This window comes from Chlorocebus sabaeus, chromosome 3 (assembly GCF_047675955.1).
Source record: "Chlorocebus sabaeus isolate Y175 chromosome 3, mChlSab1.0.hap1, whole genome shotgun sequence".
NCBI lineage: Eukaryota > Metazoa > Chordata > Mammalia > Primates > Cercopithecidae > Chlorocebus > Chlorocebus sabaeus.
The window spans coordinates 83,068,087-83,083,385 of NC_132906.1; the positions used below are offsets into that span (position 1 = coordinate 83,068,087).

The following is a 15,299-nucleotide window of genomic DNA, read 5'->3' on the forward strand; positions in this document are numbered from 1 at the left end:
TATGCCTACACATCTTGTCTCCTTAATTTATGGTTGTCTGAATACAGTTAATTTTCATCTATCTACTAAGTTTATTTCCAAATAGTCTTTCAACTAACATACCAGAGTTTTTAAGTGTCAGGAAAACCTTAAGAAAAAATCAACAATAAGCAGCCAGGCTTAATAGAATTACAAAGATAAATATTTATGACATTCATTCTCAATACTCTATTTTCTTAAATCTTGGGATTATTCATACCAAATGCTAATAAAAAAAATCACTGCTATCTCAGGGGTTGTTGCAAACCCTAGGCTGCAAGGGTCTCTGTCCTTTCTCTCATCTGTAGGGTCAGTCCAGCACCTTGCCTTTCCACTGAGGAGCCCAGCTCAAAGGTCTAGGGGACGCTGTAAGGCACTCGGGCTCTCCCAGTAGTGTACAGGGTGTCTTGCTAGTTCTGCCCAGAATACGGAGCTGCAGAGAAATAACACGACCTTATCCAAAGTTGCTGAATAGCTGGCTAACCTATGGAACAATAATTATGAAAGGAGAACTTTCCAAATGGGAAAAAGCAAATGGTGTGAAATGCCTGGCATGTGAAAGACACTACAGAGATATTTCTTGAGTGAATGCGTGAATTCTTAGGGGCACTTTCTTTCAGGAAAAAAATCCAGCTAATGTCATTTACATAACTGCAGATTAATAAATACATAGTGATTTTAGATGTATGTAAGTAGTATATAAGTTGTGTTTATAGTCATTAAATGATTCTTTTAAAATGATGAATAACAGAAAAACTAACTCTATGTATTTTATTAAATCCATTTAATTTCTGTATTAAGTAGCATTAAGGACTATTCCTTAAGACTCAAACAATTATTAATATAAGTGCATAGTAAAGAAAGTTACGTTATAAAACCAAATGTCAGAATGCAAACATCATGCGAGACTGAGCATTCGAAAGGTTATAAAGATACTGTCCTCGCTAAGGAGGTACTCATGGCCAACCACAAAAGGATGGAACTTTCTAAAATAATGTAAAATGTTTAATTGTTTTATTTTGACATTTCTCTATTCATTCAGCCTTGCAGGAATGATAATGCATTTTTGCTCAATTTCAGGGCTTTGAATGAGAGGAAATCTCAACAAAGGTAGTGACGCTTTTGAAAGCACATTGCTATTTGTTTTTGATTTCGCCTGATGCAGAGAAAAGGTCACTGCCTTTTGAAAAGAAGCTTTCCTTAGTGGAGCTGAATGATATAGTCTAAGTCAGAACAACACATTTAATAGCAATCTTGGATTTTATAATTCAGGTAGTGGAACATCCTCTCTCTCACAGTCCTCTTCAGATAAGTCTTATAAAACAATCACACAGATGCCTGTTTGTGCCAAGTGAATCATCTGCATTTTAGCATGGGCCGGTGGCCTCAAGTTCTGTATAAATGGCCCACTTTTTTTTTCTCATCAAAGATTTCTAAAATATATTTAAAAATTCATTTCTATTTCTCAAAACATCAATTAATTTTTAAAAGTACAACAACATGAATTAAAGATGATGATACATAGAAATGGGTGATTCTACCTGTGAATCACATACCTCAGGCTCTAGGGCCCTTCCTCTCTGAAAGGCTTCTTCCTCTGTGGGCTGGAATTTCCTGTTCATAGTAATGTATATAACATACTTTCTGCTAGAATAATGTGGATCCTGTTTCAAATGGAAGATGGATATTTGGAAATGTGGGTCCCCCCTTGAGAACTAAGACCCCTGGCAGCTCTCCAGCTTAATTTCCAGGGCTGAGAGCTGAGGGCTCTGCATCAATATGACTTGACTTGTCCAGGAAGGTAAAGCTGTTAACCAGTCAGCAACTTCATTGTTGATTTCAGGCACTTCCTCCAAATTCATTTATCTGAACTATAGACTGCTGGGCCAACCAACCCGTTTCTCCAGACAATAGGTCACTCAACTGATCAAGCTAGTCACATACAAATAATTGGTATTCATTAGGATTTTTTGTCAAGACTCTACCCAATGGGGATGAATCCAAAACTTAAAAAAAAAAAAACCCTATAAAAATCAGTTGTATTTGTTTGTTAAAGTTGTGTCTGGTTAAAAATCTAAAAGGCACAAAAGAAAAAATAAATTTCATATGTGAAGAGGACACCATAAGGTCACCATTTATTTTTCTTCTCTTAGATTACTCAAGTCAAGAGGGAGAATGAAAACAGAAGGGCAAACTCCCTGTAAAGAATGGATTACTCAAATGTTGAACCAAAGCCGAGGGAAAGAACATGGAAAGCAGTGGAGAGGCACCAGGCAGAACTTTCCCTTCCTGGTCCTCAACCACAGCACTGCCATCTTCAGAACAGTAACTATTACTTGTCCACACCGGGCATCTTCATACTCTTCAACTCATATCAAACATTCTGCCCAATCTCAAATAGACCTCCGTCCTCCAAACACTGAAACCCAAACCCAAAACCTTACATATATCCACCTCTGACCTATCCCTTCTGAGACATGAAAACAAAGTGGCAGTTTCCCTTACCGGAATAAGTATTAAATTTCACTTTGCTTGGTCAATAGATTATTCAGACAACCTTTTTAAGGTAGATGAGAAAACTGAGGGTCAGATTAGTGAGTCATTCAATGTTACAGAGAAGCTTGATGCCAGTCAAGGGGGATTTAACACCAAGTCCAGTATCCTACAGTAGAACTGGAAGGGCCCTGAAGATCGCCTCCTCCTAGCTCCCATGGAATGGACAAGAGAGTTGAGAATTGAAATTAATTGCCTGTTTACACAGCCAGGCCTCCGGAAACCTTAAGTCAAGGAGTTGCTTTATTTTTTCCCAAATATTTGTTATTTTTTGGAAAGTTATCTCAATACGCTAATACTTCATAAAAGCTTACACTTCTTATATCACTCTGGATTTAAGATTTTTGTGATTTATCTCTATCTGCACACAAATTAGGACAAACGTCAACCTGTGATGTTTGCCACAATGATCTAGCTCAGGTCTCTTTTTCAAGCCTCCCTATACTGCTGTTACTTACCTCCTCGGCGATGAACCTCTTGAATAAGACTAAAGACAATAATTCTATGAAAATAAAAACACCTAGAAAGTTAAGAGGGATAGAACACTAAAACGGCAGTCTCTGCCAGACTTCTTTTATTTATATCTAGGTAGACCCATCTATTCAAATATGGAATCTGCATCCTCTTTGTCTTAAAAGCCCTTTCATTTTTTGAAAGCCTTCTTTCAAAATGCAAATGGTCCTGGGAGACCCCACTGCTAAGTTATCCAGGAACCCTGGCAAAGTTTAATGGACAGCAAGGTTGGAGCCTAGGAGAGAGGAGTCTCTAGAGGCAGTAAAAAGACACTGATAAAGTGGTGGAGAGCTTTTTCTGCTTCCCAATTTTGTGGAAGGTTATTCAAAGCAATTGTCCAGAGGTTACTGCAAATATTTTCCTTTTTTTGTAAAAAAAAAAATTGTTTTTCCCCCTCTTCTTTTTCCTTTTAGCTATTATTGTTCCTTGAAAAACAGTATAAAACGATACACTCACTCACTGACACGGACCCAATCTATTCTTGACTTTTTAACTGATGGATCACATTATAATGCAGGTATGGTATCATTGCCATTACTATTACTACGATTAGTGGTGAAAAGATAAGTATTCCTAAAATATCAGTTTGAGTTTTTGCACTTGCCCTTAGTTCATGCAGAAACTAGTGTAGAAGCAATGAAGAAACCATTCGCACAGAAGAAAAAGCAAAATGGCTTTCCAAAATCAAATTGGTATTTTAAAAAATTCTAAGGTCTTTTGTTTTTCCAAATTATGGCTTTTTATTTCCTGAGTTTCACAAGGTGATATAGCTCAGGTAGTTTTAGGGTACTGCCTCTCATTTTGTAGTATGCTTGGCTGTAGTAAAGTATTATTGGCTGTTGAGTATCCCCTAAACTACACTATTGTTGAGCAAGTTAGAGGGGTCTATATTTCCTGATAGTCTTAAAAATATTGCTCATAGGCCGGGCGTGGTGGCTCACACCTGTAATCCCAGCACTTTGGGAGGCCGAGGCGGGTGGACCATGAGGTCAGGAGATTGAGACCATGGTGAAACCCTGTCTCTACTTAAAAAATACAAAAAATTAGCCAGGCGTGGCGGCAGGCGCCAGCTACTCGGGAGGCTGAGGCAGGAGAATGCCATGAACCTGGGAGGCGGAGTTTGCAGTGAGCCGAGATTGTGCCACTGCACTCCAGCCTGGGTGACAGAGCAAGACTCTGTCTCAAAAAAAAAAAAAAAAAAGGAAAAAATATTGCTCATGTGCATTATATAATTGAAAAAACAAAAACACTTCTGTATATTTAAAAATCAGCAACTATATTCCTCTTGCGCCATGTTAAATAGAAGAATGTAATTTCTAGCAATTCTAGTAATTATTGTGTTTGTGCTTGAAAATAATTTTGAGAATAAATTGGAGACTCTTAGCCATCCAATCTATTCAATTCATTGGGCGCTTATTAAATCAGTTTTCATTGTTGAACCAATCAGCTGAATCTGTCAGAAAAAGCCTGGCTTTATTTTTCAATTCAAACAACATGTAACCACATGCCCTTGTGACAATCGCATTGTTTCTAAGGCCTAACTCGAAGGTAGATAGCTTTGGGAAGGAAGTTATCCATAAAATTGTCACCTGGATAAATAATAAGGCATGGCCCCATGGGACCCTCTTTTTGGAGAAAGCCAGGTGGGAACGGTCTTTTTGCTTGGTAATCCAGAGGATTTTACATCCCAGATTAATACACACCATAGTTTCTGGATGAGTGAGAGTTTCACCTTTCTTTTGTAAACTGAGAGAGGGGTAAATAAGGACAGGAGAGTGAAAAAGGTAAAGTGACAGATCAGTTTTAAGAAAGAGTTCCTAGGGAGATGAGGTCTGGAAATCTCTTCCTTGCAAGTATCTGTTTCTGCATCTGCCTCGGAAAGTCTCTGGGAACTCATTGACACAGAAGGCCCATTTACGCTGCAAGGCAGTGGCTCTGGAAAGATGAGTAAGGTCCCTGTAGTTCCTGACTTGGCAGGCAGATTCTCAATGCAGACTGAGAATTATGATGTCCTTGTAGGTAGTTTCTGGCTTGAGGGTGAATTTCTCTTTTTAGTGAGTGGATCAGCATTGCTGTAGGACCCTACCTATGAACTTGTCTGGTGTACATGTAGCTGGAATCATGATCCTGATGTAACATGTGTGGTTCAAGGCCAGCCTCACTGCATGATCTGATAGTAATACCAGGATGGAGTTACCAGCCAGTCAGGAGCAAGCCTAAGTTGGGAGGCAGGATGTCTATTTCAGTGAGACCTTGTCTGTTTATCTCATCACATTTTGTGGTGATAATACACAAGCCCTAGCAATACTTATTTTCATCTTGTAACAGCTACTCCAATACAAACTTAACTCTATGCATGAATGCCAGCCAATATAGAGAGAAACACTGTCTTGATTAGTTAGGAATTTTATTTGCACACAAATTTTAGGTAGTATTATAAAGTTAGAATAGTTTTAAAGATCATATATACTAAGCTTTATTTCCTCACACAGTCTTCCAAGTTATAGTAACATGCATTCTGGAGAGAATGCTTTAATGTCTATACCTAGTAATGAAGCTAGTAGAGGGGAGCTAGAACTGCTTACCAGTCACCACAGGTTTGCAGGGGACTTCCTGGCATGAATCTGTCCACTCGCTTTGCGAGCGATCCTACCTCCAGCTCCCAATCTTGAGTTGTGTCATTTACATATGTCTATGTAATATATGTACCAAAACATGATATTCCAAATGCTTATGCGTTTTTATACTCATCATGCTACTCTATAATATAACATATAGTCTTATAAAATACTCAAGCGGGTTGCTTAATTTTCTCATTGATACTTCATTTCAGGGTACCTTCTAGAAAGCAGCATTAAAAGTATATGTTTTCATAGGCATTCTAAGATGGGTATACTTTTTATTCTTTCCAGATTTTTAATAGATGTGTTCTTAATAGTGTAATGAACTATAATGAAAACGTTTGCTCTTTCACCATTTATCCTTCAGATTGTGATTTCTCCTTTACATATCACAAAAGACATAAAACTGTTAAAAATAACAGTAAGTTATTTTCACCTTTTGGCCAATGTTTATACGTATCATTTATGTTTAAATGCTTGAAAAGAAAGAAAGGCCTACTGAGCTAATAAAATATATATATTTTTAGAAATGACATTAATAATGTCTTTTACATTATTTATAAGTATATAGATACTCAAATCTACTTTCTGGCAGAAAGTATCTGATGAGGCCCAGAACATTAATTCATTTTTCAAAAAGCTGTTTTTTGTTTAATATAATCCCACTTGTGTTTAAATATGTGTCAACATTAATTGGTGTTACCTTAAGATTTTAGTGACTGCAGTCTCCTTTTCTAGAAGGTTCCTTGCCCTGATGCTGAAAACAGACTTGCGAAGCTGAAAATGATAAAAGTATGACTTTAGTTTAAGTATTTAAATTAACATTTAATACTTAAAATTTTAAGTATGACTTAACATTTAGAATGTTAAGAAATAATATACTGTCAAATTGTTCAATAGATGACATTGTTAAAACACGAAACATGAATATCTTTCGCTAAAGCATCATCGTACGACTGACGATTCTACTTTTACTTTTATTTGGGCAGTACCATGAAAAAACTTGTGGGGCGCCACGTCCCAGCCATGAGTGGTGCACTGGCTGTGCCTCACTGTGATAATGGCCTTCGTCTGAATGAACTTCTCAGTTTCCAAAGACTTTAAAGTCTTTGGAAAGACTCTCTTTATGAGAGTCCAGTCCCTCATACTGGACTCCTTATTTGTCTTTGATTAGTGCATTGTTCTCTAATCCACATTATGTCTGCTGCAGGTTCTTGGCCTGGAACCTAACACTAATCTGAACAATGAGTTTAGGAGTTGCTTCGCTTGCAGGCATGGGGAATGAACAAAATGGGCATTCAAGCTTGCTTCCTAGTTGGCGATGATAAAGTCACTCCAGAGAAGAAGGAGAAAACCATCCTGGATGCTGACTATAAATTCAAAGATATACTCCCCAAGCTCAGTTCTGTGTGGCTTACTAGTTGTAGATGTTAGATTGGTGGAAGGCGTACAAGAAGTTAAAGCAGGCAGAAGAAGGGCAAAGAGAAAACAGGGACGTGGGCCATTATGTTCTCATAATAATACATAATAGATTTACAATAATAAATAACTAGAACAAATAATAAACAACTGGAAAGTGTAACTCCAGTAGTCAGACTGAAGATAGTAATTGAAACTTGTTCATTTTGATCAATAGATTAATAGATTAGATTTACTGAGTACTTAGCATGGTATTAGTGACCATAGGAGATTTAGGGTAAATAGAATTTGAAGTTCTTGGTTTCTAGTAGGGAATAGCCTAGATAGGAAGACAAGGGTAGGACACATGAGATCATCAGTGACAAGTACAGTGCAGTAGATGGCACAGCGCTAGATGATATGTAGAGGAGAAAAAACGAGATGAGAGGGGCTGGAGCTCTTTGAGGTGGAACAGCGAGTCTGGATAGTTGGCAAAGGCTTCACTGAAAAAGTGGAGGTTATACTGGGCCTTGAAGGAAGGCTAAGGGTCCTAGAGGCAAAGGCGGCACTGGGTGAAGGACTGAAGTGGACATCTGTGTACAGGGCAAGTTAATTTGGTGCAAACTACCTGTATAAATGCTGTGCTAGCCAGATCTTGAAACCAGACAAGAAGCCCTGCAGGGCATACTGTGTTTCAAAGTTGAGCGGGCAAAGAAAACACGCGGAAGACAGAAAACTCTGTACTCAGTAAAAATAGACCACCCAGTTAGTTTCTTTTCAACAAGGGTTAGGTATGTGGAGGTACAAACTCACAGCACCCCATTCTACAAATAAAGCTGTGAACAAATGCTATAATGTCAGCCAATGTGTTCATAAAGCCATAGTGGAGAAGAACCAGAGTAACAAACAGATCTTTTTAGTCACAAATAACCAAGATAACATCAAAACTAGCAATCTACTTTTCATATTTTACAGCAAATATGTAATAAAGATCAGCATCACTGAACATACTGGCGATTTCCCCCTTATGAAGAAAGTTGGTTCATTCATTTTTCTGTTCAAAAATGAAAAAACTGAATTGGTTTCATGATTCACCAGAATTCTTAGGAGAAAAATTAATGTGTGGATAAGGAGACAAGAGTGGATACCATCCATTTGGAAATTCCATTTTCTTGGTAGCACATATATGTTATTTCCAATGACGAATCATGAAACTTCCCTACTTCTCCCCTCCTGAAAGAGTTGACTTTTGGCATAATTTTTTTTTTTTTTTTTTTTTTTTTTAAGATAGTCTTGCTCTGTCATCCAGTCTGGAGTGTAGTGGCGCAATCTCGGCTCATTGCAACCTCCACCTCCCAGGTTCAAGCGATTCTCCTGCCTCAGCCACCCGAGTAGCTGGGATTACAGGTGCCCACCACCACACCCGGCTGATTTTTGTATTTTTAGTAGAGACGGGGTTTCACCATATTGGCCAAGCTGGTCTTGAACTCCTGACCTTGTGATCCACCCACCTCAGCCTCTCCAAGTGCCAAGATTACATGCATGAGCCACCGCGCCTGGCCAAGAGTTGACTTTTGGCATGGATTTAACCTCTCTGAGTTGACAGCTCAGCTCCTAAGGAAAACTGCTTGGAGCTGCTTTTGGAGATGGAAGACTCAGCTGCTGGCCCCATCATCATGGTGCATCTGCTCTTTAGACACCTAAGAACACACATAGTCCTGAGACAGACCCAGGCACAGAGGCCCTGTGACAGTGAGTTTTAAGAGAGGCCCCAGATCCCACAACTCTTATTTCATCTTGAAGGGATAAAGACATGTGTTAGTTGTCTTTCCCTCAGTGGAAGATGAGAGTCTGAATCCAGTCACTTATCTACTGCCCCTGCAATTTCATGTTGGGAAAAACCTTTGGGGATAATACCTGGTACACTATTGCCTAAATGATTTCTGCCTTGAACAAGATTGCTAAAAGGCTACTAAATGGCCTTTGTCCTGAACTTGATCTAAGACAAAATACAGTATTAATCTACACAAGGGAGTACTTGAGAACTATTTTTGTGACTAAAGCCAGAGGTAGCAGGAGAACAAATATTATAATAGAGAAACATCAGATTTAGCTTTGGGATGTTCCTTTTGTTTTGTTTTGTTCTGTTTTTTGAGACAGAGTCTCACTCTGTTGCCCAGGTTGGAGGACAGTGGCGTGATCCCTGCCCACTGCAACCTCCGCCCCCTGGGTTCAAGCAATACTCGTGGCCTCAGCCTCCTCATTAGCTGGGATTACAGGTATGCACTACCACACTGGCTACTTTTTGTGTTTTTAGCAGAGATGAGGGTTCATCATGTTGGCCAGGCTGGCCTCGAACTCCTGACCTCAAGTGATCCACCGACCTCAGCCTCCCAAAGTGCTGGGATTATAGGTGTGAGCCCCCGCACCTGGTCTTTGGGATGTTCTTAAAAGAAGGAAAGGACTCACACACACACATATATATGTCTTCTTTCATCTATTTATACATATATATATTTGATATTATATTTGATGTCCTAGATATGTATTTAGATGGTTACATACTTTCTTGTTTTCTACTAAATAAAACAAGCCTATAGTGATTATCTAGTTATTCCCTTCTTATTTTCTTCTATAGTAAAGCTTTGCACATTTTATTGGCAAAGGGCATTCTTAGTGCTAGTCGCAAAAACTCAGAGCTACACTGCTCTGCAGTGCCCTCTTCTGGCTCTAAAAGCTATTGACAATCACCTGAAATAATTAGCAAAACAAAGAATACAGAGATCCATTTCATGATAAGTAATTTCAGATCTGAAATTGTAAATTACAGCTATGGAAGGAATCAGTAATTGCTCATTCTGGATCTAAACATATCAGAGATGTGGGAATACAAAGGAAGGAGATGAATGATGTAATTACAACGAGTTTACTTTGAAAAAAGTCAAAGATTCATTGAAAAAGATTTTCTTTGGTTTTCTTTGTAAACTGAAAACATCCAACTGCCTCAGATAACAGTTCTTTGACAGGATTAATAACTCAAAACAAGTAAATTAAATTTAAATTATCAACAATATAGAGATATTTTTAAAGTCTTGAACTTTTAAGTTAAAACACGTTTCCAGAATTATATACTTTAACACATAATTCAAAAGCTTCAACTCAATTCCTATGGAGTTATTTGTGATTGAATAATTTGGACCTGAAAGACATTCCAATGTATGAATCTTGCTGATTTTTTGGCAATGTCTTCTAATTAATCTACATATTATTCTTTTTTCCTCTTAAAACAGAGAAACCTGGGTCATTCGACCTGTAGTTTTTGAGAGTCTGGATTTTTTTTTTTTTTTTTTTTTTTTTTTTTTTTTTTTTGACAGAGTCTCATTCTGTCACCCAGGCTAGAGGGCATGCAGTGGTATTATCATGACTCACTGTAGTCTTGACCTCCTGGGCTCAAGCGATCCTCCTGTCTTAGCCTTCTGAGTAGCTGAGTAGCCACCACATACAGCTAAGTAACATTTTTAAAAAAGAGATGGGGTTTCTTCATGTTGCACAGGCTGGTCTTAAAATGCCTGGACTCAAGCAATCCTCCTGCTGTGGCCTCCCAATATGCTGGGATTGTAGGAGTAAGCCACTGCGCCCAGCCAAGAGAGTCGAAATTTTACCGAAAGTACACTCTTGGTACAGTTCAACACGTTCTTCTGTCTTCTATTTCCTGAAAACTGGCAGCTGGTTCCAGAGGTTGCATCAGACAGACGCTGGTTTCATCCCTTTGGCAAGGCCATAGGTGGTGTCAGATTCTTCCATCGAAAGGAACAGAGCGTGTGTGTTTATTTTTGTGATGTTACGGGTCTTGATGTTCATTTCTTAGATCCGTTGACTTCATTCAGTTTGCAAAATTGTCATTTATTTTTCATTTACTAGCTAGGATAGTTTTACAATGAAGTGCTTTCCCTCCTGTATTATTTGGTTACCCAGTAGCAAAATCGATATGGAAAAGCCAAGATAAATGCTTGATTATCGACTTTTACTTATTAATTTTATATGGTTAATTGATTTTCTATCATCCTCTCAAGGTAACCGATTACTATCTTTAAAATGTCATGATGAACTCAAGATTTAAACATATTTGATGTTTAATGGATTTCAGTCCATGTCAGTTACCATTCTTACTCTAAGTCACATTATCTCTACTGTGCTCATTGGGAGTTTTTCAAGTTGGTCAGTCCATAGGTTCATTTTATATGGCCCTCGTTGTCTTTGACAAAGCTTCCTTGTTCCTAGTACGACAAGATGCTCCAAGGTCATCTTGTACACTTCCTATTCAAAATCAATCATTTTCTTCAAGAAGCCCTGGTTTACTTATTGGAAAATTGGAAAACGGTGTTTCAAGAACATATCTAGAGTCCACAGACGCTCACTGCTATGGAGTTGGTCACTGTTTCAAAGATTTTGCCTGGGTTTATTCTGATGTTTTCAATTTAAATTCCGGACCCAGGATTTTTTTTTTTTTTTTCACATTATACTTTAAGTTCTGGGGTATATGTGCAGAACCTTCAGGTTTGTTACATAGGTATACATGTCCCACTGTGGTTTGCTGCACCCATCAACCCATCATCTACATTAGGTATTTCTCCTAATGCTATCCCTCCCCTTGTCCCCCAACCCCTGACGGGCCCCCGGTGTGTGATGTTCCCCTCCCTGTGCGCATATGTTCTTGTTGTTCACCTCCTATTTATGACTGAGAACATGCGGTGTTCGGTTTTCTGTTCTTGTGTTAGTTTGCTGAGAATGATGGTTTCCAGCTTCATCCATGTTCCTGCAAAGGACATGAGCTCATTCGTTTTTATGGCTGTGTAGCATTCCATGGTACATACATGCCACCTTTTCCTTAGGATTTTTATTTTTACCTAGGCTTTTCTATATGATATCTATGTCTCCTTTTTTTTCCACAAAGAGCACTCTTGATTATCAAGAGCAGAAGGGATGCCAGAATTAGATTGTCTCATAGTGACTCAGTTTTATTTCACATTTCATAAACAATAGTCTCAGAATAAAAATACACAACCAAGAAAACTTCTGAATATCTTAAGGGTTTGCATATCTTCTTCCCATTCACCTCTTCATTTGTATATCTGTACTCTATCCATATTAGAACAAATAATTGTTACATATTTTACTCTTCCTGTTATCCTTATGTAGTCTTAGTCCTTACATACGAATGTGAATTTTTATGCCAAATGATTTAAGAGTCCTTTTTGGAGTTCATTTAGGTTATCTGAGGCATGGTTTTTAGTAGATTAAAGGCTCATTGAAACAAGATTACTTGTATCTTACATTACTCATATTCTTAGATCTGAAAGCAGTTTCTCTGACCTTGAAAGTTGAAAGTCAGTTTTCAGGATGGAAAAAATCTGGCTTAGGTATTCTTTCCCTGGGCATCCTATATATGTTACTCTACTTTCTTCTGACATAAAGCATTGCTGCTGAAAAATCTGGTGATAATCTAATGTTCTTTCCTTTATAAATCACTTGTTCTTATTTGGGCTAGATACCATTTTGTTTTTTTTAATTTAAAGACCTGTCATTTGTCTGGTGTATGTATTGCTTTTATTCATTTACTCCAATATTTTTAGGTGTGTGCTGTCAATATACAGTTTCAAATCTTTTTATGTTTCAGGAAAGTTTGGTACATGTTTTATTCTCTTACTGTGGTTTTTCTTAGGGACACCTATAATGCAGATGTTGGACTTTTGACTTTCTTCTATTTGTCATTTTTCTTGCAAATCCATTTTCATTTTCATCTTTTTTTCATTTCTTTGATTTTAAAAAAAATCCTCTTCTTCATTTTCTATTTCTCACTTTTGAATCATCTGAGGTCTCTTTATGTTCCTTCTAGTTTAGTCTTCATTGCTTTAATTTATAACTTTTCTGAGTTCTGGCACCTAATTTCTGAGTTTTTCTAACTTTTATTTTTGAGCTATTTTATCCTGATGTAATTGTTAATGTCTTTTAACTAATTTTTCAATAGTACGCTACAGTTTGAGCTGGTTAGAGCACGTTTTTATGGGCTGCTTTCCTTGTCTATGGGGACAGTATTCTGCTCATTGTTTTTTTCTTATAATAACCCTTGCAAGGAATTTGGCTTTGAAAATTTTCTCTTACTCGCTTTTATACAAAATTAGCTTTCCCAAACAGTTTAGTATTTCTCTTCTAACTTCAGAGTTTCCTCTTCTGTTGTTTTAATATAGCGATCAAATATAGTAGCTTTCTTTCTGGAATTTCCAAGCTCTGTTTCTCCTCCGCCTGCAAATTTTGTCTGGCTCTGCTTTTATCCTGATCACTCTTATCCCTGGCCTGTTCAATTTTGATTGTGCTCCTTGATTTTTTATTTCAGAATGGAGCTAAGAAGATGTTCTACTGTTCCATGAACACTGGATGCTCTGTAACTAAGCTTGGTTTCCTCCCACAGACACTAATAGCATGCAAATCATGTGGCTATTTGTCTGTCTACACTTGTTTTTATTTAGGGTTTGTGGATTACCGAGTTTTATGGTAAATATTAACTATGGATTGGGGGTTTTGATATATTGGTATTCTTGTTTTCATGTGGGAATTCAAGATTAAAAAACGATGCCAATGCCTCTGTCATCTTTATAGAACGCTCCTTAATTTTTTTTCTTGAATTTTGAAGTAGATTTATCAATTTTATGACTGTTTCCAAAGCACAAAATTTCAGTTTTGTTGATATTATTTATCACTTCTTTTCCCTCCATTTGATTAATATCTGCTTTTCTCTTTATCATTTCTTTCTTTCTGCTCTCTTAGTGTTTTCTTGGTTAATTTTTCTAAATTCTTGAAATGAATGCTTGGAAGATTAAGTTAAGCCTTTCTTTACTAGATAGTCAATCAGGGCTATAGTTTTTCCTCTAAAAATGCCATTAGCTACTTCCCACAAGTTTGATGTATCTTTTGTTCATTATTTTTTAGTTGTAGATATTTTCTTATTTTCATTGGTGTTTCTTCTTTGCTTATTTGAAAGTAGTTTTAAATTTCTGAATGTGTAGGGTTTTTCTGTGGTTGTTATTTTCTTATTGTTAGGTTTCAGATTTTATTACATTTTGGTCAAATATTATCTTTTCTAGGACATTGATGTGTATATGTTTAGATGTCCTTGTGGTATAGTAAATGGTTACATTTAAAAATCATTCATGTGTTCTTGAATTAGAATGTTATTCTCTAGTCATTGAATGAAGAATTTTATAGATGCCCATTGCGCATTTAAAAATGTACGTTTTAAAGCTTCTACATCTGTATTTCTTGGCTCCTTGATCTGTGCTGAGGGGATATACACATATTTTAAACTTAATCTTCAAACTAATCCTCATAGGCAGGTAAGGTATTATTATCTCTTTTTTTCCAGATTAAAGATCTAAGACTCATAAAAATTAAGTTGTCTAAGTTCACTCAGACAATAAACTGCAAAATTATTACTAGAACTCTGGATCCTGCAGCTTCAGTGTTAAAATCTTTTCACTGCATTATGATGTCTATCTAAAATGTCACTAGGCTTAGTATAAAAAAGCATTTTCTAAACTATATTGTAACAAAATATTACCTGCTTGACTTGAAATATTTGGTTTACACATATTATAAACTTTTGCTATTCTCACATCCTAATGCAAAATCGAAACTAACCAACTTTTTGTTTGTTCTACATATGTATAATTCATTTTCAGAATAATAACCCTGAAGCACTGAGAGAGATCAATACATTTCCTAACTATTTAAAGCGAGTATGATCACTTTTTAAATATTTTACACTTACTGGTTCCTTAAAATCTGGGATCCATCAAAACTCTCAATCAATCAGAATATTAATTTGATTAATTCGATCACCCAGAAGTAACCACAAACCTATCTTGATTATAGATTCCTTTGGGATGTTGCACTGCTTAGACCCATAAAGATGCTGCACTAAAGAACCATAGCTTGACCCTAGAAACCACCTTCAGAATGAAGTCATCAATATGTATTTGACAAAGCATACCACAAGTATTATAAATATTCAGTCGTTTTTTTGATTTACAATGTTAACAATACATTTCTGTTTCTAACTGAGAAAAATTTGAGTGGCTCCATTCTTCTTTTCTCACTTTAAAAATATTAACAGGTTAATAATAAATGGGAAAGTGGTTA

At 36.9% G+C, this 15,299-nt stretch overlaps 1 protein-coding gene across 8 annotated transcripts in view; it reads right to left on the minus strand.

The window, feature by feature from the left end:
- Positions 1-15,299, minus strand: part of NALCN (sodium leak channel, non-selective) — a 351,429-nt gene that overhangs the window by 63,218 nt on the left and 272,912 nt on the right. For all 8 annotated transcript variants that reach the window (XM_007960806.3, XM_038007863.2, XM_038007864.2 and 5 more), the window contains one exon: positions 6,409-6,482. In XM_007960806.3, coding sequence (XP_007958997.2) covers positions 6,409-6,482 — 74 coding nt within the window. The remainder of the gene's footprint in view (positions 1-6,408; positions 6,483-15,299) is intronic.